This window comes from Octodon degus, unplaced genomic scaffold (assembly GCF_000260255.1).
Source record: "Octodon degus isolate 3935 unplaced genomic scaffold, OctDeg1.0 scaffold00185, whole genome shotgun sequence".
Taxonomy (NCBI): domain Eukaryota; kingdom Metazoa; phylum Chordata; class Mammalia; order Rodentia; family Octodontidae; genus Octodon; species Octodon degus.
In genome coordinates this window covers 3,911,140-3,934,667 of record NW_004524761.1, presented here as the reverse complement: position 1 = coordinate 3,934,667, position 23,528 = coordinate 3,911,140, and the positions used below count along the sequence as shown (strand labels likewise).

General features: G+C 44.5%; 2 protein-coding genes across 4 annotated transcripts in view; both read right to left on the bottom strand.

Moving 5' to 3' along the window:
- Diaph1 (diaphanous related formin 1) overlaps positions 1-5,675 on the bottom strand; it is a 127,011-nt gene extending 121,336 nt beyond the window's left edge. For 2 of the 3 annotated variants that reach the window (XM_004643857.2, XM_023704032.1), the window contains exon 1: positions 5,411-5,675. In XM_004643857.2, the coding sequence (XP_004643914.1) occupies positions 5,411-5,527 (117 nt within the window). In that variant the 5' untranslated portion in view covers positions 5,528-5,675. The remainder of the gene's footprint in view (positions 1-5,410) is intronic. The other variant, XM_004643858.2, reaches the window with a different exon arrangement.
- Positions 5,676-7,565: 1,890 nt separating this feature from the next.
- On the bottom strand, positions 7,566-23,508 carry Hdac3 (histone deacetylase 3). The gene is made up of 15 exons (XM_004643856.2): positions 23,365-23,508; positions 23,185-23,267; positions 21,499-21,641; positions 16,159-16,240; positions 15,974-16,030; positions 15,804-15,859; positions 15,296-15,429; positions 14,575-14,655; positions 14,134-14,207; positions 13,913-13,977; positions 12,710-12,799; positions 12,526-12,584; positions 12,191-12,270; positions 11,744-11,901; positions 7,566-8,199 (listed from the first exon to the last, which is right to left on the bottom strand). The coding sequence occupies exons 1-15, from the start codon at positions 23,417-23,419 to the stop codon at positions 8,130-8,132; spliced, it is 1,287 nt and encodes a 428-aa protein (XP_004643913.1). The 5' UTR covers positions 23,420-23,508; the 3' UTR covers positions 7,566-8,129.
- Between the last annotated feature and the right edge of the window lie 20 nt (positions 23,509-23,528).

Here is a 23,528-nt window from a genome sequence, read left to right as displayed (position 1 = left end):
AAAAAAAAAAAAAAAAAAAAGAACAGAAAGGATAGTCAGTGGGGTAAGGAAACTGTGGCTTTGTCTCCACTGACCTAACTAGGGGTGAACAACCAATGTTGCATGTGTCCCATACACACACTCATGGGATTAAACTCTAGGCCTCTACACTAAACCACATACACATTCATGGGATTAAACTCTAGGCCTCTACACTAAACTACACTCCCAACCTTTTTAAATTTTGTTTTAAGACAGGCTCTCCTTAAACTGCCCAAACTGGCTTTGAACTTTCAATGTTGTCTCCTAAGTAATTTGAATTACAGACATGTATCAATGCCTAGGCTTCTACTGCTGGTACTTTACAGGTAGTATGAGGTATATTTTTCCCCCACTGGTTTCAAACAAAAGTAACTGAAAATAGAAAGCTCAATATAAAAAATAAAAATAACTGGGGCGGGGAAATAGCTCAGTAAAATAAGCACTTGCCTGGCAAGTGCAAGGTCTTGAGTTCAATCCCCTGTACCGCAAAAAAAAAAAAAAAAAAAAAAAAAAAATCTTAAGTAATACAAAGTTATTTTCAAAATAAGAAAGGTTTATATAAGTCATTAATATTTCAGTTACAAAGTCATAAAAACAGGAGAAAAGGCCACTTATCCCTCAAACTCTATAATGCCTTGTATATCTTGTTTTATTAATAAACACGATTTTTAAAAATTATTAAAAATATTTTATTTATTTATTTATTTGGTACCAGGTCTGGAAAGGCAGCTTGGACTCATAGTGATCCTCCTGTGTCAGCCTCCACAGCATTGGGATTACAGGTATGCACCACCACATCCAGTTTGGGTGGCCAGCACTGGGCGCCTGGGGTTCTGGGTCTGGCATGACATGTAGTACCAGAGATCAAACCTGGATCCTTGTGCTTGCCAGGCAGGTGCTTAGACTGCACAGTTATCTCCCCAATCCCAATAAACATGATTTTTGTTTTTTCTTCTTTGAGAGAGGATCTTGCCTTGAATATAAATATGATCATTAATCTATTCTTCTAAATCATATGTGGCATACAACCTTATCTTTCAAGCCTCTATTATATTCTACTAAAGAGGTAACACTGCCAAACACCTGGCAATCCATCTGTAAAATACCCCAAGGACTGCCAGGAATAACAAAAAAGTTATTCCAGCTTGTAGGATATAAAATTAGTCTATTCTGAGTTGGGTGTGGTGTCACACACCTGTAATCTCAGCCCTTAGGAGGCTGGGGCAAGAGGATCACTGCAAGTTTGAGACTAGCTTGGGCTAAAAGTGAGCACAAGGTCAGCTTGAACTGCATAGTGATCCTCTCTCTTAAAAAAAAAAAAAAAATCAGTCTTCTCTGAACCATGTGTTCTTCAAAAAAGTAACTTAATCTATAGGTCATAATTTTTTTTTCACTAGTAGGGATTAAACACAGAGACTCTGTATTAAGCTATATCCCTAACACTATTTATTTATGCATGGCATGTAGTACTGGTGACTCTACTGAACTTAGGAACTCTTATGTGCTAGGCAAGTGCTATATTCCCAGCTTCTAGCCCTTGTTTTATTGATTGTTCTGGAACAGGGTCTTTATAAATTAATTGCCTGGGATGGGTTTGAACCTGAAATCTTCCTGCCTCAGCCTTCTAGGTTTATAGGTATGCTAAACTTTTCACTCAGCTTTTCAGCTCTTTTTTTAAAAAAAATACCTCCACACTTACCAAATCTTCCAATTCTAAGACATTTCTTCAATACTATGTTTTGGAGAAAGAATTTTTCTTTTGAGACAAGTATATGTAATAATACTGAGTGGACCTGTCTTTAAACACAAGGCAACAAAGGCAGAAAATTTTAAAAATATCATCTCGTCATCTCAAACATCTTAATAACACTCCTCAGGCTCACTCCTGTACTTTTCAAACTAAATAATCTCTGTGGTTGCTACAAAAAAAAAAAAAAAAAAAAAAAAAAAAAAAAAAAAAAAATTGAAATCTTTGTGTATTTCTCAGTTTTTTGGCACCTTTCGGATAAGTTAGTATCTTATTAAGCCAGGTGTGGCTCCGACCTGTAACTGTGGCATGGGCATGTGGCAGGTCAAAGCTGTGGATCCCCATGAGTTCAAGGCCACTCTGGACTACACAGTAAGTTCAATGCCAGCCTGCACAGTGAGACCCTATCTCTCTCTTTCTCTCTGTCTCTCTCTGTCTCTCTGTCTCTCTCTCTGCCTCTCTCTGTCTCTCTCTCTCTCTCTCTCTCTCTCTCACACACACACACACACACACACACACATCTCCTTGAAGAAGAGACAAGCAGGAATCTGTATAAACAACTCTACTTTTTTCATATTCTCTCCATTTCCTATTATATCCTTAAAATTCTGCATAGCATCATTTACCTTTGGTCAGGAGTGTACAATTAAACACTTATACTCTCACTATTACTTTGCTTTTCCAACAGTGTAAAACTGTAACATAGTAATTCAACATAGGCATGTAAAAGTAAACAAGATTTTAAAAATTATCTGCTCAAAAAATATAAAATTTTAAAAAATAGGAATGGGTGGAAAAGAAAAAAAAATAAAATCACCTGCTCTCTCCAATCTGTACCCAAGAATTCATTATATTCCTACTTGAATTCAAGAAACAACATTCTCTTGGGATGTGTTAATTTCTCAATAACATGAGATGGCACACAGCCTACTACAGGGACACCCTGTAACCTCCTAACATCTTGGCTATACATGATCCCCTTACATATATTTTCTTTCATCTAAAGGGAATCCTAAAGAAACTGGAATAATAGGAAAGAAACAATACATTCATGATCCAGGAGAAGAGAGACTCAAGAAGAACCAAGGGGAATTACAGACAACCTGGTTTCAGTCCTTCTGGTAACATCTCTAACAATCTTGGGCAACTTAGGACCTCTGCAGTCTTATCGGTTGATCTGTACTAAGAACTTGCATAAGGCCAGAAAGGTATGTAGCAGCAACTAAAGGGACTGTCATCTCTCAAGTGCAAACAACCTTTGAGTACACTTAGTCCAAAAGGTGCAGTTTCATAAAATGCATTCTTAATGAAGTTCCAGAGGGCACTTAAGAAAAAGTGGAGTAGGCGAAAGAGCTTTGAGTTTGGTTTTAGCCTGCAGTTCAAAAAACTAAGCTATGGGTAACAAAAGCACTCTAGCAATCTCACCCACTCCACCCACCCATATATACATACACAGACACACAAAGAGAACTGGATTGCAGTGCTCCTCATCTTTCACTTCTAGAGTAATAAAAAGAGCAAGGAAAAGAAAATATTCTGATGCCTTGAGGTAGATTATACTTGGGAAATAAGGAGTTAAGCATTACTTCTTTTCTGAAACCTTCCAATTTCCAAGGTGCTAATGCAACTCTCACTACTGTAATACCTAGTTTTAAAAATTCAGCAGAATAGGGGTTAAAACCAACCACACCTCAGAAAAAAAGAACCTGGTTCATTGCCACACTCTTTAAAACAAATATGAACAACTCCAAGCTCAATCCATTCAGCTATACACAAGATCTCATGGACATGCCAAAAAAACAGGTGAAAAGAAACTTGAGTTCCCTCAGGTTTCTCACTTTACAGCACCACACTCTTAAACAGATTTCACAAATTTGTGAAACTCTTTAAGTGTTACTACGAAAGTATGCAAAAAAGCCTATGGTAGTAAAGATTTAAATAGTAACAAGTCATGAAGGTCACTACAAAGCAGCAGGAATAACTAAAATTCTGGTGAAGAAGGTCAAACAGTCCCCATGGAAACAAAACCCCAAAGATACACAAAACAGAAGGGACATAGCCAGCAGAACCAGAAAGTTTTAGAAGGAAGGCTCTTGAACTACAAGGTCAATTCTTACTCTAAGGAGATACAGAAAAATACTGCTTTAGTCACCAATGGGGAAGGGGATATCACCACTATTAACTCTGTATTTGTGAAAACGAAGGTGTTGAGCAGATAAAAACGGGCAGTTACTGACAGCCTGTATGTCACTTGAAAGGAGTCCAGGAGCACCTGGTCTTGCTAGAAATAGGGGGAAGAGATGAGTCACTATTTTATTTCTGCTTAAGTATGCTCCAAATCCCAACCCTCTAGGTCAAAGAACATTTTCTTGCTGTTTACATCACTTTCTCAGTTTTCTGATAAACTTGTAATATTACTTGTACAGTCAAAATAGTGAGGGAGCCAAGAGAAAGCAAGAGGTAAGTTGTAAGCCATATGGTTGTTAGAAAGAGATTCTAAGGTTGTCACATAAATACCTGGAAAAGACTAAGTAAATAACCAGTTAACAACTAGCAAGTAATAAGACCGAAATGCTTTCCCTCCCTTGAACACCGTTCAGTATCTTTTACAGTTCTTACAGTGAAGAAAAGGCAAATAAATCCCTAGAGAGAAGAGTAAGAAAGATTTAATATGGGCAAAAGGTAGTAAGATAGGACAGCTCCATGAATATCAGTACTCCCTCTGACTTGGAAGTAACTGGCACCTGAGGAAAAGGGATGTCAGTAACCTTGGCACACAGAAGGAGGCAGAAGGAGTGGCAGATGGTTATCATAGGAAATGTATAAAAAGCAATTCAATTACTCATAAACTTCTTGCGACTAGGGAGTCTAACTTCCTCCCCACAGGGGAGGTTTATCACCATCCTGGGTCAAGAAGGGCATAATTATGAGAAAAGTTCTAATCCCCTGAAAAGTTAGCGAGCAACAGGGCAAAGACACTGCTTCTGTGGACAGCGAAACAGCAGGAAACCAATCATCATTCTAACCCAGACCGTAGGACCTGGGCAGGAACCACTCTCCTGGTAATCACAAGGACAAGCGTCCCAGGGAGGAGGGGCAGCAGGGCTCAAGCCAGGTAACATTCCTTAGGGGAAGGATTATTAGGTGACACCCGGCGAGGGCCGGGACGGGGAAGGGGCTGGAGGAAAGTTAGCAGGTGAAAGAGACCGATCTTGAGGAAGTAACCTCAGCAGAAGGAAATACGGGAGTATCAAAACATGGGGCTAAGATGAGGAGAGAAAATGGATCCAGAACAGCACAAGCGACCGAAAAGAGAAGGCGTGTTTGGGTACTAGAGGCAGAAGAAAGGAAGTGTGGCTGAGAGGCAGCGGGGCCACGGGGGCGGTGGGACCCAGCCTGCAGCTGGGGCGCGAGGGACGCCGCGAGGGTGCCGGGGCAGAGCAGGGGGACTCGGGGCTTCCCGAGGTCCCGAGAGCGAGGATGTCGGGCTGTGGAGAGAGCACCGGCGAGACCAGGTGGGGAGGCGCGGGGGCGACTCCCTAGGACCGGGAGGGCGTCCCCGGGGCCGCCCGCGAGGGTCGCTGGAGCCCAGAGGGTGGCTATCGGGCCGCGCTGAGGGAGCAGGATGGGAGGGACACTCACAAATTTCTTGGATTTGCCGCCGTCGCCGCCCGTCGCAGGCAGCTCATCCGGGCTCCGGCCCTTCTTCTTCTCCCGGGTCCCGCGGCCGGGCCCCTGGCTCCCACCGGAGGGCTCCATGTCCCGGTTCGCGCCGGCCAGCGACCCCACGCCTACACTGCGCCCGCCCGGCCGCTCCGCGCTAGCCGCCACCGCCGCCCAGCAGCTTCTCAGCCGGCCGCCGCGCCCCGCCTCATTAGCATGCCGAGCTGCGCGCGCCTCATGAATATACAACGGCGACGCCTCGCTCCCGCCCGCCTGCCCCACTTCCGCCCGGACCCGCAGCCCCTACCAATGGGGGGAAGGGAGGGGGTGGAGGGAAGCCGCGGAAGCGCGCTACCTGCCCTGCGGACTTAACCATTCGGACCCACGTGGGGGGGAGGGTGGCGAGTAGGCGGTGCAGCTCTCTCGGCCACACAGGGAACACTGCCCCCTGGCGGACGGAACCAGCGGGCTCCTTGGCTCCTGCGCAGCGCCCACGTGGTTGTAAAGCCTAGACCATCTCACAACCCAAAGCAGGGTATGATCTAAACCAAAAACCGCATGACAGGCTGTTATTCTATCATGAAATTTGTGCTGGGCGTTCTTGGATAACTCAGTTTACTGTTGTAATACCTTTGGAACAAGCACATTTTTTAAAAATGTAAGTGCATAGCTACCACATATTTTCAAAGCTGTGTGCCAAGAACTTGATCCAGTTGAAGTGCTAGGCTCTACTGCAATGCTGCTGAGTTCTGAATCCAGGATGCCTCTGTTTCTAATATGGACAAACTTGTTACTGCCAACAACCAAAGCAGTAGTAATAGCCACCAGCTGCCTAGACCTGGCACTTAGGTGACCACTATATTTTTCTCACTCAACCCCCACAATACCATATGATCGCTTTCAGCCACACCGTTTTACAGATAAGAAATTTGGATCTAAGTTTCCCCAAGTACTGTATGAGTTAATCTGGAAATAGGGCCAAAAGCAGTATATTTATTTATTGAAGATTAAACGTCATCAACTTTAATAAATTCCTACAAATTAAAAAAAGAAAAAGAAATTTGTGCATCAGGGTGTGAAAGAGACTGCCTAAAGGATACACGATTTATACGAAGCTTAAACTCAGATTAGTCTGACTACCAAACCCTGTGTTTAACCAAGCTTTCCCCACTGGCATAAGCCAAACATGCCTAAAAGGATGGGTTCTCCAAGCCTATGATCAGCTGTTTCAGCAGTTTCTTCCACTCTCCTGGCTACATCTGTCCCCTCTGTCAAGAGCAGTGGCACAGAGTAGGTCCTCACAGTATAGACTGAATCTTAACCACAGTTGCCAAAAGATTTCAAATGTACACCCCTGGAGAGCTGAGTGACTAACCCCCGGGTCCTCTGTGCTCAGTGCTGGCCCTGCTCTCACCGGGGACTGCTACTCTGGATGGATACTGCGCCTCACCTCCAGCCTTCCTGTGCTCCAGACCTTCTAACTGCCTGATGCAAACATGCAGCACAGAGCTGTCTAACCCATACAAGAAACTCAGTTTGTCTAAAACAGTTCACAAGTTACTTACATTCTTAAGCTAGGGTGTTGAGAATCAGACTGAAGAGGGAAGAAGGGACCCATCTGTTAGTCCTCTTTCCTGTACCACTATTGACATCTGCCACCCCATACTGACTACAATCTTCCCAGAGAAGGGTCCATGTTTGCAGGGGCTCCACTACCCCTCACTGATCTCCACAAAGACAGTTAGGGAGCAACTTTTACAGCAGCTGTATACTAAGTATTTAACCATGTTCTGTCATCTCAGTGTTTCTTCACCAGCTAGCATCATCCTACCAGTTCCATGTCCAAAAATCTGAAGTTATCTGCCACACCCTCAAAAGCTAGTAATCTGCCTAGGTTTGTCTACTCATAACCAGAATGCTCTACTAACTCCCTATACAGAGTAAAATAATCCTGATTGATTCTGGCCATGTGACACTGGTGGTGTTAAAGGTGAGCAAAGCTTCTTTCCACATAGAACACACAGAGTGCCTATCAAGGGGTGCTGAATATTAGCTGGGATTTTAATTATCTGCATTATCATCTCTGTCCCTTCTCCAATCATATATATAGTTAATAAGAATTAATATTTCCAGAAAGGTACAAAAAATACCAACTTGGTTTATTGGATAAAAACAATGGTAAAATGGATATAAAGCCAAAAGTTAGAACAGGACATTTTCACATCCTTCCCCTACTCAAAACTGCACTTCCCATAAACCAGCGTTATGGTGTTTAGAGCTAGAGCCCTCGAGCCCCCACTCTTCACTGGCCCTAGAAGCAAGGCCTACAATAGAACCCAGGAAAGGAGGACATCAGAATCAACCTCAGTCCTGTCTATCTCTTGTCTTTACATCTCTGGGTTAGAGGGAAGCAGGGAAGGAACAGTGCCGAAGGGCGGGACTGGCCTCTAGGAACCCACTGCCCACAAACTGTCCTTCTCCCCATCTCATCCCTAATAGGCATAATCATCAGGTGGTGGGAGATGAAGAAAAGGGGGTGGATGGTTCTAGAACCACGTGTGGTCTCCAAATCCTTCCCCAGAGTTAGTAACAGTCCTCAAAAGTGACCAGCCTAGGGCTGGGAGAACCACAACTTTTCTCTTCCACCCAACCAACAGGTGAAAAGGAATCCCTTGGGACATAGCACCCCAAGCTGTTCTCAAATCTCCACATCGCTTTCCTTGTCGTTGTCATGGTCTCCATCATAGAATTCATTGGGTGCCTCTGGCCTGCAAAGCAAAGGGCAAGAGGTCAGACACTCACTGTCCAGGCTCCACTGTTCTCCCCATACCCCCTGCAGACCTATTTCTCAGGTTATCTCCATCAGGAACCATTTCTCTCTTCCTGTTGGTGGACAAGGATTGTAAAAGATCCATCATTTGTATATTTAATAAATATTTAGAGGCTATTCTGTGGTAGACATTGTCAGTAGCTTTAGCAATACAGTAGCGAATCAATCAGACAAGGTTTCTGTCTCCTCAAAGAGCTCACCTAACAAACAAGACCAAACTTAACAATGCAAAGAAATATGAAAGCTTCAGACAGTGAAGAACTGTCATGAATAAAATGAAATTAAGTGATATAACTGAGAGTGCTGGGAGGAATCAGATAAATTCCAGACAAGATTATTATTAGCAAAAGTTCTAAAAACAGAAGGCCTGAGGTTTAGGAAGAAGCTGGCAAGGCAGAGACCTCAGGAATAATGTGCCAAGCCTCACAATGTGGAAGGAAACAGGTATTCCAGTAAGACAAGGAGGTCAGGATGGCTGGGTGGAAAAGTATGAGCGGATCAGGAGCCAGATGTGATGGCGTATGTCTGTAATCCCAGCACTCAAGAGGCTGAGACAGGACTGCCACAAGTGAGGCCGGCCTGGGCTACACATTGAGTGCAAGGCCAGTCTGAGCTACATAGTGAGAACCTTCTCAAAAACAAAATGGATTGCTGGTCGGCCCAGCCCCTGGGGCACGCTGAGACAGAGACTGAGACTGTGCACGGGCACGGTGACACGCGCCTGTAATCCCAGCTCTTCACAGGCTGTAAACAAGCAGATCACTATGAGTCTGATCTTGTAGTGAGATGCTGAACACCCTATAGTCCCTTCCTTAAAATGCAAAAAAAAAAAAAAAACAGGTAAGACTGGGAACATAGTAAGTAGGGATCAGGTAAGGCCAGCACATAGGACTTTTTTTTTTTCTTATTTTAGCACATAAGACTTTTAAAGTAGCAATCAGGAACTTGAGTGTTCTTCTAAGTGCAATGGAAAGAAAAGTCCTACGCAGAGAAATGACACAAACTTGATGTGAAAGCAGCACAAGGCCAGTAAAATATTCAATACTGATTTCTTTTTGAAAAACTATCCTCTTAGAGAATTGAGAAAGACATTAAGAGAAGTTAAGGAACTAAGCCACGTAAGGCCCAATCCCCTTGGTGAGCCATGTGTCAGTTATCTCTACAAGCATGAGGGTTAGAGGTATGAAGTCAGACACTCAGGTTTGAATCTCAACCCTGATAATTGGCCAGCTCTGTGGCCCTAGGAAAGTTACTTAAGCTTTCTGAGCACCAGATTCTTCCTCTGATAATATGAGGATGAGAGCCACTTCTTGGCACTATCTCACAGCAACAGAAAGAAGACCTGATATGTACATTGTATTATAGAGCATTTATCTGGTGCTTAGCAAACATACAAAAGTGGTAACTCTCCTTGTTAGTGTTCTGCAAATTGTAGGCAAGCCAGAGCTATCGGCATCACAGAAGAACAGGAACCAAAGACTGACTAGTCGGCCCTGAGGTAGGCCTTGGGAACAGGAAGAGGCCTGAGGCTTCTGCTAGCTGTTCAAAGGGTGTGACACAAAGCAAAGACCACACTCACCAGCCTGGAACTACAGATGAAACAGCAAACTGGCAAAAAGAAAAATAGATTTTGCCAAACCAAATCAGCTGATAAAAATCAACTGCCAGAAGTCGAGTTTTTTCATTTTTTGTTCTTTTGATTGATGGTAGCAGTATGTAGCTCTGGTTGGCCTTGAACTATGTAGCCCAGGCTGGCCTCAACCTCCATTTTCTTGCCTCCGCCTCCTGAGTGCTAGGATTATAGGTGTGAGCCACTATGCCTGGCCACAAATTTAAAGGCCCAGAGAAGTTGAGATGATTGTTCAAAACAGAGTCCCCTGAGGCCAGATATTTTGACTGCTTCTCAGTTAGGCCAAGTATGAGGGGACATTCACAAAGGACAGTAAAGACCAGGTACAGACGAGAGATATGGAGGAACTAAGTCATATAAGCCCTATCAGGGGCTTGAACTTAACACCCAGGACTTTTTTAAAGGGACTGAGAAACCCATCAGATTGCAGCAGAGGCAACTTCAGCCTCTGCCAGGGCAGCTGAGCAAGGCTGGCTGTCCTACAACTGGCCGCTGCGGTCAGGCGCACAGGGGAACTTGTGGGAGCAAATGCGTCTGCCTCTGCGCTTGTGGGTCCTGCTGTCTATTACCTTTATTTTTCAGAAAAGCTTATTTGGGGATTTAAAAAAAAAAAAAAGTATACTAGTATCTTTCTTCTAATTCAGCCCCTCTATAAATATTTTAGTAGGTATATCAGACAGATAGGCTTTTTCTGAAAAAAAACAGAACCACAATACAATTTTCAAATCTGCAAAAAGGGACAGAGTGGAGAAATCAGAACCCTAGAGAGCAATGTGTGGGCAGAGGCCTGTCCAGCTTAAGACCTAGAGGGACTTGGTAAAATTCTGGCAAGAACATAAACTTCTACTGACTTTTTGGAAGGCAATTTGGCAGCAAATATAAAAAACTTTACCATATAGCAATAATTCTATGAATCTAACCACTCTTAACAAACATGTGAAGCTGTAAATGGGAGGGTTCATTGCCACATTCCTTATTACTAAGCAAAACAAAGAAGAATGTAAATGTTCATCAGTGGTAATTGGTCAAATTATGGTATACTCAAACACAAGAACATTATATAGCCAGTAAAATACTGAAGCAGATATACATGTGTATGTATGTAGAAAGATACCATGTCTTACTAAAAAAGACAGATTTGGGGCTGGAGATGTGGCTCAGTGGTATAGCTCATGCCTTACATGCACAAGGCCCTGGGTTCAATCCCCAGCACCACAAAAAAAAAAAAAAGTAAATTGTAAACAAGATATAAGGCTCCTTCTTGTATTAATACTAAAAACCATATAAACAATAAATCTGCAGAAAAGTATATGTTTATATGTGCATATAGCCCAGGCTTGCCTTGACGCACAGGAATCGTCCTGCTTCATCTTCCCAAGTACTGGGATTATCGGTATGTGCCAGCACACGTGGCATTAGAAGTATACTTGTAAACTACAGAAAAAGGTCTATTTGAAAAGATATAAATCAAAGTATATGTAGCAGGCTGGGGAGATGGCTCAGTAGAATAAGTGCTTGCCTGGCAAGTGTAGGGTCCTGAGTTCAATCCCCAGTACCACAAAAAAAAAAAAAAAAAAAAGAAAAAAAAATTACAGGTAGCATTTACTTCTGTGGACTGGGTCTGGGGTTGTGAAAGTAAGCTTAACATTGTGATGCTTCTTATAATTTTTCCAATAAATATGTATTGCTTTTGTCATTAAAAATGGCAAAAAAAAAAAAAAAAGAGGAGGGAAATTTTAACAGCCTAAAGGAGGTAAATCAGGGACAAAAAAACTGCTGCCTCCTAATTTACTTTCCCCTGCGTAACCCTTCACAGCAAGCTTGGCCGATGCCCCTGCTCTCTGCCCCAGACCTGCTGTAGTTCTCCTCAGGACCCCTCTCCTCCGCATCAGCTTCATCAGTCCTGTCATACGTCAGGAGGTCTGCAGGCACGTCATGAATCTGGACACTAGGTGCATGGTTCAGCATCTTCAGGTTTTCAAAGATTGTCTGGCGGATCTGGTCCAGATACTGGTCATAAAAGAGGAATACAGTGAGTAGCTCCTAGTGACTCCCAGGGCAGCCACCCTGCTAGCTGTCTTCTGCCCATCCCACCCTGGTTTTAATCTCTGCAGTAGCCTCCATTTCATAATTATCCCTTTCCACAAACCATGACTGCTTCTGCTTTAAGCTTGGCTGCCGCATGGATGGTAAGTGTGACAGTGACAGATCAGAACTTCTCTTTCTCTTGCTTCCCACCCACTTCCTGACCTCTCTGGAGCTCCCCCATCCTTGTTCTCAGCTTCCCTCAGCTGCTGACCTGGCGTGAGTTCTGATTCTCAATGCGGGTGCTGACGTCTGGATGAAGCGTGAAGTCCGGAGCAAAATACTCGAAGTATTCTTGGAGAGGAGAGGGAATCAGCCAAAAAGTAAGGCTCAGACTGAGAAAGGCAGCTTTCACAACTTTCAATCTCTTCCCTCCCCATCTAGAACCCCTACGTAAGCAGTGCCTAATCTAGTCCAGTCTGTGAGCCCAGAGGTTTCACATACAGAGCTCTGGGAGTATAAAATTCCCCATTTGCTTCAAACCAGGTCATTCTGAGACACAGCAGGACAGGCTATCCTGTGGCTGGGGTGTCGCAGAGTGGTCCTTACCACTATAGGGAAGCTCCTCACTGATGGCCTCTTCCACCAGCAAGGATGTCTCATACGTCCTGAAACCAACCAGCAGAGGGGAGATGGCTGGACTAAGTGGGCTGGAGGGCCCACCTGGCCATGTCTCAGGGAGCCCCTAGTTCACCCTGCACAATGAGGGAGAAAGGTCAGGAACAGTACTCACCAGCAGCGAGCCACATTTCGAACGGTATAGCCACCACCACCAAGCACCAGCAGAGGGATATTAAAGCTCTTGACGTATTCAACACATTCCCTATTAAAAGGAACCAGGAGAATGGGTGCAGCCCAGGTGTATGTGCCTGGAAAGCGGTATAGGGGAACTAACTACAAGTGCCCTCCTCTACCTTGATCTGGACAGTGGGATTCATTTGTGCACTTTACTATTTTGTGTCTCACTGAAAAATTTAAAGCACATTGTCACTTCTGCACCGCTCAACACTCTCCCTGGCATCCTCCATGTTATCCAACTACTTTCATAATGAGCCAGCCAGGGTGTCCATTCTAGGCTTCAGAATGGATGGTAAATTCCCTACTTCTCTCCCTCATCACCTTCTCACTTAGCCTGGGCACCATATCTCCTGCCTCAACAATACCAAGTGCTACTAATCCTAACCTCTCCCTCCCACTCAAACCTTTCTCTGCTTGGCAGAGAGTCACTTCGCACATTCAATCATGTCACTTCCCTACTTAAAAACCTCCAACAGTTCTCATGATCTTTAGAATTTAATCCAAACTCCTTTGTAGGCTTTAACTGCTCTGTACAACCTTATCATGGCCAATTTCTAGGACCTTGATCAAGATACCTATAGCTTGCTCCATGGTCCTGGCTGTACTAATTTCATCTCACCTCTCGTTACATCAGCTCTTTCTGCCTCAGAATCTTTCCCAGCCCCTCTCACCAGTTCTTTCTGATCCTCTTATGGCTTGTGATTCCCTTCTTCTTAGCCTCCAGGCTCAGCACCTATTTTACCTCCTCAAAAAGGCCTTCCAAAATCATGGAATCTAAAGCAGATCTCCACTGTTACTCTTTCTCAGCTTTCTACTTTTTCCCTTTACAGGGTTCATAAGAATGTACTTACATCTCTTGCATACTTATATTTTTCTGCTTTCTACACTAAACTATAATCTCTACAGGCACCTCCTCGTATCACCCCCATTACTACAATCTTAGAATGTAAGAGGTGCTTAACAAAAACATGGAATGACCTAAGGAATCTTGTTAAAGATAGTATCTCTAATTCATAAATAATTCGTAGCTATTTTTGATTCCCAATAACAGAGGAGGCCCATTCCCCAACTACCCCACACTTATTCACTGAGGCCCAAAGCGATTTGAAAACCTGGAGGAAAAGGACAAAAGTCTCACCCGTGTCCTCGGATGCTGAGGTTGAAACAGCCCAATCGATCACAACCCAGAGAGTCAGCTCCACACTGCAGAAAACAAATCAGACAGCTGCAGTGACATAACCGATCAGAAGATCACAGATGTCATCCAGTTCCCTTCCCGCCAACATAAGGAAGCGCCTCTTCCCTGCCGTCTTCCCTCAGCCCCGACAAGCCCTCCTGAGGAGGTACTGACAGGATTACCTGGAGCACAATGCATGTGGGTTGGTAGAAGTCCACCACCTGGTTGATGACAGGTTGGAAAAGGTGCTTGTAACCTGGGAGAGGGCCAAAGATGGGTACCTGACACCCCAAGGGGATGGGGAGACAGGGAACAAAAGGGAAAGGGGGGTTGAGAGAGCATGTAGCCCAGGAAAGGCACAACCCAAAGAACCAAACCATTGGTTCTGAGCAGTCTGGGATCCCAGACTGCTGAGTGACTAATGAAAGTTAATGTGCCTCTTCCCAGAGAAAAGGACATCCACAGGATATGTTGCAAATAATTTCCAGGGGCTCGTGGGCCCTCTGAAGGCCATTCATCCTTAAGGACACCTGACCCAACAATAGACAGCAGCAGGCAGAAGACATTAATGCAAAGAGAGAAAGAAGGAGCAAAATGAACAGGGAGAAGATGTCAGTACTTACTCTGATCATCAATGCCATCCCGCAAGGGGACATTGAGACAGTAGTATCGACCACTCTCTGCTCCAACTTCATACATGTCACCTACAGAAAAGCAGACAGCAGTAGCTGTGCATGCGAAGCACCCACAACCCAGCTGCCCCTCTCTGGACCTCTGCCACAGACTCTCTGAAGGAGTCATACGTATCTTAAAGCTTACATTTGCTGAGCAAATGTGTGTATGTTTTACTAGGAATTAAACACAACCTTCCCACTCAGCTATGTTCCCAACACTTTTTTGTTATTGTTCAATTTTTTTGGAGACAGAGTCTCCCGCCCAGCTGGCCTTCTGCTCACAATTTTCTTGCCTCAGATTCCTCAGTGGCTGGGAATACAGGCATGGGTCACCATACCCAGCTTCCACGTAGTGTTTTCTGAGCAACTCTCATGAAACAGTATATTAGGCATGGGGTTAAAACAATGAAATCCAAAAAAACTATTGGGGGTGGATATACTGAGGAAGAGAGGGAGCAGATAAAAGTAAACAAAGCCACAATAAATATGGGAGTGCTTTGAGAGAAACAGGTGAGATGACAGTGTAACAGAAAAAAGGTAACTCCTATAAATGGGGAGAAAGGCTCGTGTGAGGGAGGCACATCTGCGCTGAGGTCACAATAAGCTTCTGGAGTCAATCACGGTAAAGAGCTGAGGGATGGGAAAGTGACAGTAATTCCCACTCCTATACCTGTGCCAGGAAAGAAGTAATTTCCGTATTTGTGGAAGGACACCGTCATGACCCGGTCAGTGAGGTAGAAGGCTTCCTGAACCCCATCACCATGGTGGATGTCGATATCAATGTAGAGCACCCGTGGATGGTACCTAGGGAGCGGCAGAGCCAGGGTCTGCAGTGCAGTGTAACCCTCCTTCCCAGCCCACTCTCCCAAACACAGGATCTGTGTCTGCTCTGGCCAAGGTACCGAAACCTGATACCACCAGCTCCCAAGGACAACCCCAGGGCTCCAACCTGGAGGCTGGAAGCAGGGAGAGGAGAAGGATGTGCACAGAAGGCTGAAATATGAGCAGGCAGCAGGGAGTGTGCTACTGAAAGGAGGAAGAGGCAGCCCAAGAAAAGCATCAGGCTCCAGGAGATGATGGAAGCAGAAGGGGGTCAGGATCACGCCGAGAGCCAAGTCTGAAGGACCTCCCCAGCCAGGAGCCTCATACGTACCCCCATCTGCTCCTGTGCTACTTACTTGAGCAGCTCCAGGATACCAATCACAATGTCGTTGACATAACAGAAGCCAGAGGCCTATGGCAAACAGCGGCTTTGAGGAACAATTCCTCCACCCACTGTCTCCTGCTGTCATTCTGACCACCCACCCTAGGGTAGTAGCCACTGCTTCCCCATCATCTCTTCACTCACCTCAAACTTCTTGGCATGGTGCAGCCCACCAGCCCAGTTAATGGCAATGTCACAGATCTGAAAGACAGAGCAGCCGGCCCCAGTCCTTCTCCTGCTCAGGCCACAGCCAGGAGCCCGGCATCAGGGTTAAGCCACTGAGTCCAGAGACCCACAGATAAAGGGAAAAGGACTTGGGGCCACGTCACCTTGTTGTTTAGCTGGGTTGCTCCTTGGAGAGATGCGCCTGTGTAACGGGAGCAGAACTCAAAGAGTCCGGGAAACACGGGGCTACAGAAAGTAGGGGATAGAACACTCTTGCCTCTGTCCAGCTCCTTCCAGCACCTCCCCACTCCCCGTACTCCTGCAGCCTCCACTGGCCAACAGTCCTCTCTACAGCTTTCTAAACACCTGCGCAAATGTCGTCAACAAACATTTGGGACCAAACCATGTACTAAGCCCTGTGCTTAAAAGTGCAAGAAGTAAAGAAGCATTTAACTTTAACTCTTGCCAGGAGACTGGGCCCTCCCTGAGAGAAAAGCAAGCAGTGTTTAGGTTCCTGAGTATACAAGGAAAAGGAGACTAAGCTGAAACAAAGTATGCTCTATTTTTTTTTTTTTTCCTTTTGAGGGGATTTGTTTTTGAGACAGGGTCTCTCTGTGACTCAGGGTGGCCTCAAACTTACTATGTAGCCCAGCTAGCCTCAAACTCCGGGCAATCGTGCTTCAGCCTCCCAAGTGCTGAGATTAAATGTGTGCATCATCACTCCTGGCTTCTATTTTTAAGAATCTTCTATGTGTACCACACTTCAACACAATGCTCACTATTCCTCTTCTCCTTCTCTTTTTTTTTTTTTTTTTTGAGACAGGATCTCATTATGTAGCGCATATTGGCCTTTAACTCACTCATGTAGTCCAGGCTGGCCTCAAACTCACAGTGATCCTCCTGTCTCAGCCTTCCAAGTGCTGGGATTACAGGTGTGAACTACCACACCTAGCTCAATATTATTCTTTCTACTCATAGACTTTGGGGGGTGGGGGATTACCAAGAATCAAACTCAGAACTTTACACCTGCCAGGCAGGCGCTGTACCACAATTCCATTCCGTGTGTGTGTGTGTGTGTGTGTGTGTGTGTGTGTTTATACAGGTCCTTGCTATATAATTCAGGCTGGTCTCAAACTCTACTGCCTCAGCTCCTGAGTGCTGGGATTACACGCATGCATCAACATGCCTGGTTAAGAACTGCATTCCTACCTAAGTGAAACAGTAATGAAAAACCCACAGAGAGCCTTTAGCTCATTGTGTGGCACTATGAGCCATGTGTTGGCTATAATGATTACCATCTTCATTCCTTACAAAATGGAGAGGCGTGAAACCAGACACAAAAGACTACATAGTGTCTCACTCCATTTATGTAACAGTCTAGCAAAGACAAAGAATCAGGACAGACATCAGATCAGAAGTTCCCTGGAGCTAAGGTGGAGAGATGGTATTGACTATAAAAGTATATGAAGGACTTTTGTGTGATCAGGGAAGTATTCTGTACCTGGGTACATACCATCAGACTCTCAGTTTGTGATAGAAAAAAAAAAAGGGTGACATTTACGATATGTAAATTATACCTTCACAAACCTAACTTAAAAAAAAAAACAAGAAATGCTTTTAAAAATCCCTAGCTTGAATATCTTAAATTCAGTAGTACTATGTATGCCTAGCATGTATGACATCCTGCATTTGGTCCCTAGCATCAAACAGAGTCCCCACTTTTAGGCTTCTGAGAAAACACATTTGACTATAAGGGGGAAAAAAAGAATTCTAAGTAGTTTCATAGTCTCTCAAAAGGTTTGGAAAAAATTAGTATTTAATACCTAGAAAACTAAGTAAATGAAAAATAGTGCTCTGAGAAAAACAAGTACATGAAAGTAGATTAAATACTAGCATTTTGCTCTATAGTACATGAATCTTTTTATAATAACGTAAATATAATGTCCTGGGACATAGCTCAGCATAAGCGCCTGCCTGGCAAGCACAGGTCCTGAGTTCGATCCCTGGTAGCAATAATGATGATGATGATGATGATGATGATGATGATGATAATAATAATAATAATATGTAAGGCTAGAATATGGATTGATTTAAGGATTATGATACAATTACAGGGCCTGGTGGCAAATATCTGTAATCCCAGTACTCTTGGAGGTTGAGGCAAGATTTGGGCAACTTAGCAAGACACTGTATCAAAATAAAAAGGTTGATTTAAAAAAAAATAAGTGTTAGGGCTGGCCAGACAGCTCATTGGACTAAAGTACCTGCTTAGGCAGAGCGCAGCATCAGATGTTTGATCCCCGGTGTGCCTTGCCGGCCCGACCCAGAGGCGTGCTGAGACAACCATTGGAGACTGGGCATGGTGGTACAAACCTGTTATCCCAGTGCTTAAAACAGGAGGATCACTAAGATCTGATCTACATAGTGAGACCCTGTAGACCCTGTCCTGAATTCATTAAAAAAAAAGTGTTGGATCAGGGAGATGGCTCAGTAGAATAAGCGCTTGCCTGGCAAGCACAGGGTCCCGAGTTCAATCCCCAGTACCGCAAAAATAAAATAAAATAAAATAAAAAATAACATAATAGGGCATTATGATTATAAGCCCGGATTCAGAAGCCAGTCTTCATTGGTTAAAACAATTTGACTGAGCAAAGCTGTTTAACTTTCCTATGCCTGAGCATTGCCATCTATAAAAAGCAACAATAATAAATCCTATGACATAGGATTTGTTGAGATTAAGTGAGCAAATGGCTACACAGTATTTAAAATAGTATCTAATGCATAGTAGGTATTTCTTAAATATTATAGATCAATAGTAGTAGTAGCAAATTAATTTTATTATTTTGAAATCTTAAACAACAGAAGAAAGAAGGGGCCGGGGAAATGGCTTGGTAGAATAAGCGCCTGCCTGGCAAGCACAAGGGCCTGAGTTCAAAACCCTGGTTGCACCAAAGGAAAAAAAAAAAAAAAAAAGAAGAAGAAGCTGAAAATAGCCATCCGGGGGGAAGGATTTATGGGCAAAAGGAACAGGACTGAGATTGCTTTTGTTTTTTATTAAGAGCCTTGAGGTACAATTTGACTATTTATGTTTTTCTGAACTAATAAGCAAAGTAAATTCACTTCCTACAGAACCAAATGATAATACTACTACTTAAACACAACTGTAGTTCAAGTCTGATGGGACCACTAAAGAACAGATGGCCTGGGCAGAGTCTTTCCATAAGCCAGCAAAAAACATCCTTAGAGTGGACTGGCCAGATATCTCAGCAGACTAAAGTGCCTGCTTAGGCAGGCACAGGGATCGGGGTTCGATCCCCGGTGTGCAGTGCCGGCCCCACCCCTGGGGCGTGCTGAGACAGCAACTGAGACTGGGTGTAATGGCCTGCACCTGTAATCCCAGCACTTGGGAGGCTGAAAACAGGAGGATCAGTACCAAGTCGGATCTGTGTAGTGAGACCCTGTAGACCTGTACTAAATACATTAAAAAAGAAAAAAAGAACATCCTCAGGATTTCATCTGTGGCCCCAGCGCAGACTCTGCATTCCCAGAAGTGGACAGTGAATACAGAAATAGCAGCAGAAACACTAACAAAATCCAAGCGACCTCCCAAGACAGCATGTGACCCAACAAACACCAAATGAGCAGAGTGCCGTGCTCGGGACACAGTGGTGGTCAAGGGTGGCTTATGCAGGCAGCATGAAGGCCAAGAAGGTCTTGATGAAGCTGCTGGAGAGCCAAGGGCATTCCAGGAAGGCGTTCCTTGTGCCTGAGGTATGGGGATGAGGCTGGGCAGGTGCCCAGTGCCAGCCCAAGGAGCTGGCCTCTGTTCTGGGGCCCTGGCTGCTTCTGTTGTAGGATCTTGCAGGGAAACAGATTAGCGACTAAACTGGGGCTCTAGATCTTAACCCTACTAACTTCACTGACCAGTTTTGTGACTCAAGGTGAGTTACCTAAATTACCTTAAACCTCCATTTGTTTATGTGCAACATCAGGAAGGGGACTGTTGCAACTCATGGTTGGTATGAGAATTAAGTGAACAAACCAGCAATCCTCACCTACTACCTAGTAGTAAGCACTCAACAAATGAAAGCTGTTGCAGAAAACCTTACAGGATCAACACACTTTTTTTCAAGAAATAAATTCGGGGGACCGGGGAGATGGCTCAGTGGAATAAGCACTTGCTTGGCAAGCGCAAGGGCCTGAGTTCAATTCCCGGTTCCACCAAAAAAGAAAAAAAAAAGAAAGAAAGAAAGAAATTCGAAGGACAAAGGGAAAAGCCACATGTAAAAAGTCTTAAGAGATACCAAACAATTGCAATGTATGGACTTTGTTTAAATCTTGATTTAAGTATTTAAACTGTATAAATAAATAAATAAATAAATGTGATAAGACAACTGGGAAGTGGTAAAGCTCTAGTGGTGCATGTTTGTAATCCCAGCACTCAAGAGGCTAAGGCAGGAAGATCACTGCAAGCTTAAGGCCAGGCTGGACTACAAAGCATGTTCAAGCCTGGCATGGACAATTTAGTGAGTTCAAGGCTACACAGTAAGACTGTCTCAAAAAAACAAAAATTATGGGTAAAAGCATGGTATGTAGGATGATAATCTAACAGGAGGGGTACAGAACAAGTAACACTAGCCATCTGTTTATGTGATAAAGCTGGCTGATGGATACAGTATATGGGGCCACCAATATACCTCACTTTCTTAAATGTTTGGTATTTTTCCTAGTCAAATGTTTCCATTCATAGAACTAAGTATGGGGTAGCTATTAGGGTCATTTCTTTCACGGACATGCTAGAATATAAGCAAAGATCATGGCTGATCCTTACTGGCCACTGCTTTCCCCACAGCACTAAGCACTGAGTGAGTTCTCTACCAGCAATACAAGTGCAGTGCAGACTTGGTCATGTCAAAAGCACTCTAGTAATTTCTAAGACACTTCAATGACTTGACTCTACTCTAGGAGGAAAAATCCTGATTAGTAATAGGGCTGTTTACTTTTAAAAGGCGCCAGCTATCTCTTAAGCTGACCAGATTGCTTTCTTCTTCATATTCCACATTTGGCATTTTTTCTGTTCCTCTCTCTCCTACCACTTAAAGCACATGTTGGTCCTACTACCACTACATCTCTCCCCTTACCCTTCAACCAACTTTCACCTACTTACTTCCTACATTTTTAAAAAATCTCACCTCAATCTTCATTGCTTCCTTCAGTCTCCACCAAAGTGCCATAATTCTAACAAGTGAACACTCTCATAGTCTATCATATGCCTCTCTGAAAGAGGACTTAGCATAGGTACAATATGAAAATTATGTTATTCTTTATCATTGTATCCCTGAATTTAGCATAGGACCTGGTCTAGAGAAAATGAATAATAAATAGGACTCTCTGGCATGCAACCCCCTCCCCCCACCTACCCCAAGTAGGCTGCTGTAAGACCTCATTGAAGGACCTGGCATCAAAGTTCTTGAAATCAAAAGTCCCATCCTTCCCTCCCTCACCAGTCATCGCCCACGTTGAAGGCATTAAGGCTCTTGGTGAAGCCTTGCATATTGGTGGGACTGACTCTTTGCAGGAAGTCAATGTAGTCCTCAGAGTGAAAGCGGCACATGTCATGCTGGGAGGCCTGGTATGGCTTGAAGACCTTGGAATGAAGACACAAGATGAACCTAGGTAGGACCAGCCCTATGAATAAGGCTGTACCACCATCACTAAAGCTGGCCCTGGAAATTGTCCAAAACCACATACAATTCCCCCATCCCCTAATCCTTGTTATTCTTTTGTCAGTAAGGACAGGTCCACAGATGAACTTGGTAAGATCCCTAAGGATTACTTCTTCCACCTCCAACCTACCCTCTCCTACCATCTGAACTTTGAACCCAAATCTACCTATCCTGTCCCCTGGACCTCCTATTTCTATTTCTCCCCCTACTTTAGTTCCCTGGGCTTTACACTTCCCTCATTCATCTGGGTTCTTCGTTTTGGAATCAAATACATGGAACATATGACAACTTCCTAATTCAAAATGTGTTAAACCAAAGATCTGTCATCTATGGAGTAGGGAGGTTTGCTACACCTCTTTGAATACTGGGGAAGAAGACTGAACTTTTCTTCTAGAAAATGCACATATGGGAACATAAGCAATCTCAGGGGATTCAGATATTCCTGGGATCACCTCACTTTTCCTAAAACCAATGTTTGGTTGTGCTTCAGCACACACAAGCAGGGAGCATTCATTCACACTGTTGACCAAGTTTCCTGACAGTGCATAAGAGCTGAGTCTGTTATAATCCCACCTCACAGGTATAAATGCCAAGCCAGGAACAGACAGCATGTGTATATAGGAGAAACAAAAGATTGAGCAGTGATTAAGCAGAACTGTGTATAGATTCTAGATTGAAAAGGAAATATGAGGGGGCCAGGGAGATGGCTCAGTAGAATAAGTGATTGCCTAGCAAGCACAAGGGCATGAGTTCAATCCCTGGCTCCACCAAAAAATAAAAAAAGAAAAGGAAATATGCAGGACATCTCCTGCCCGCCATACACATATAACACATTTATACACAAGGCTACAGAGTTGTCCCTGGAGTTCTAGCTCCTCAAAGGTAAAGAGAAGTGACAAAGAAGGAGTGGGGGGCCAGGGAGATGGCTCAGTGGAATAAGCGCTTCCTTGGCAAGTGCAAGGGCCTGAGTTCAATCCCCCAGTTCGGCCAAAAAAAAAAAAAAAAGAAGAAGAAGAAAAAGGAGTGGGCAATGATCTGTATCACAATCAGGTACAGTGATTCAACCCCCTCACCCCTGAAGCCCCAGCATTGTCTACATCCTAAACTGCAGAGAGAGGAGTAGCTCACAGGTAAGGGCTTGCCTAGTAGGTGTGAGGGCCTGGCTTTCTGCACCATAAGATAAATAAGCTGCAGGGGAGTACACAGGTCTACACCAACAGTTGGTCAAGGGCTGGCCTGCCTAAGGCCAAAGGATAACTGATCAGATGTGAAAACATAATTTCCATTAAATGAGGACGCCACCCCCACACGGCATACAGGGAGTGCCCCTGGTGTCTTCCACTTTGCTCCTGGCGCCCTAGGTTCAGGTTGCATTTGGTGTATTCAGTCCAGCCCACCTAACCCTCCAACTTATTAGGTAACTCGTTCCCAGCCCCAAAGCCCAGCAGAGGAGCAGGAACTCACGATCATCTTCTTGTAGAGACCGTAGTGCAGGACGAGGCTATGGGTCAACGCCAGGCGATGGGGTTTCATAGGGTGCCCAGCTCCTGGGGGTGGGGAGGTGAGAGTTCGTCAGTGTTCCCTCGAGTTGTAGCCTCGAAACCTTTGCTTTCCGATCTCTCGCGCACAACCCTTTTCCCTCACCGTAGTGGAAGTTTCCCACATCGGGGTCGTAGAAATAGGCCACAGTCTTGGCCATGGTGCCAGCAGGACCAGGCCCCACGCCTTCACCACCCGCCGGACGAAAGTCCCAGCCCCACCCCCGGCCGTGCGTGCTGCGCAAGCACGCAGCCTTCCTTTGCGGAACT

Bases quoted from the DNA above. Each gene is read 5' to 3' on its own strand.
- Hdac3 (XM_004643856.2), bottom strand. From the start codon at position 23,419: ATGGCCAAGACTGTGGCCTATTTCTACGACCCCGATGTGGGAAACTTC. The intron at 14,656-15,295 runs GTATAGGAGTGG...GCTTTTCTGTAG, and splicing joins TTACTTCTTTCCTGGCACAG to GTGACATGTATGAAGTTGGA. The intron at 12,271-12,525 runs GTAAGGACCACT...CTCCTCTCCAAG, and splicing joins TGAGGAGCTTCCCTATAGTG to AATACTTCGAGTATTTTGCT.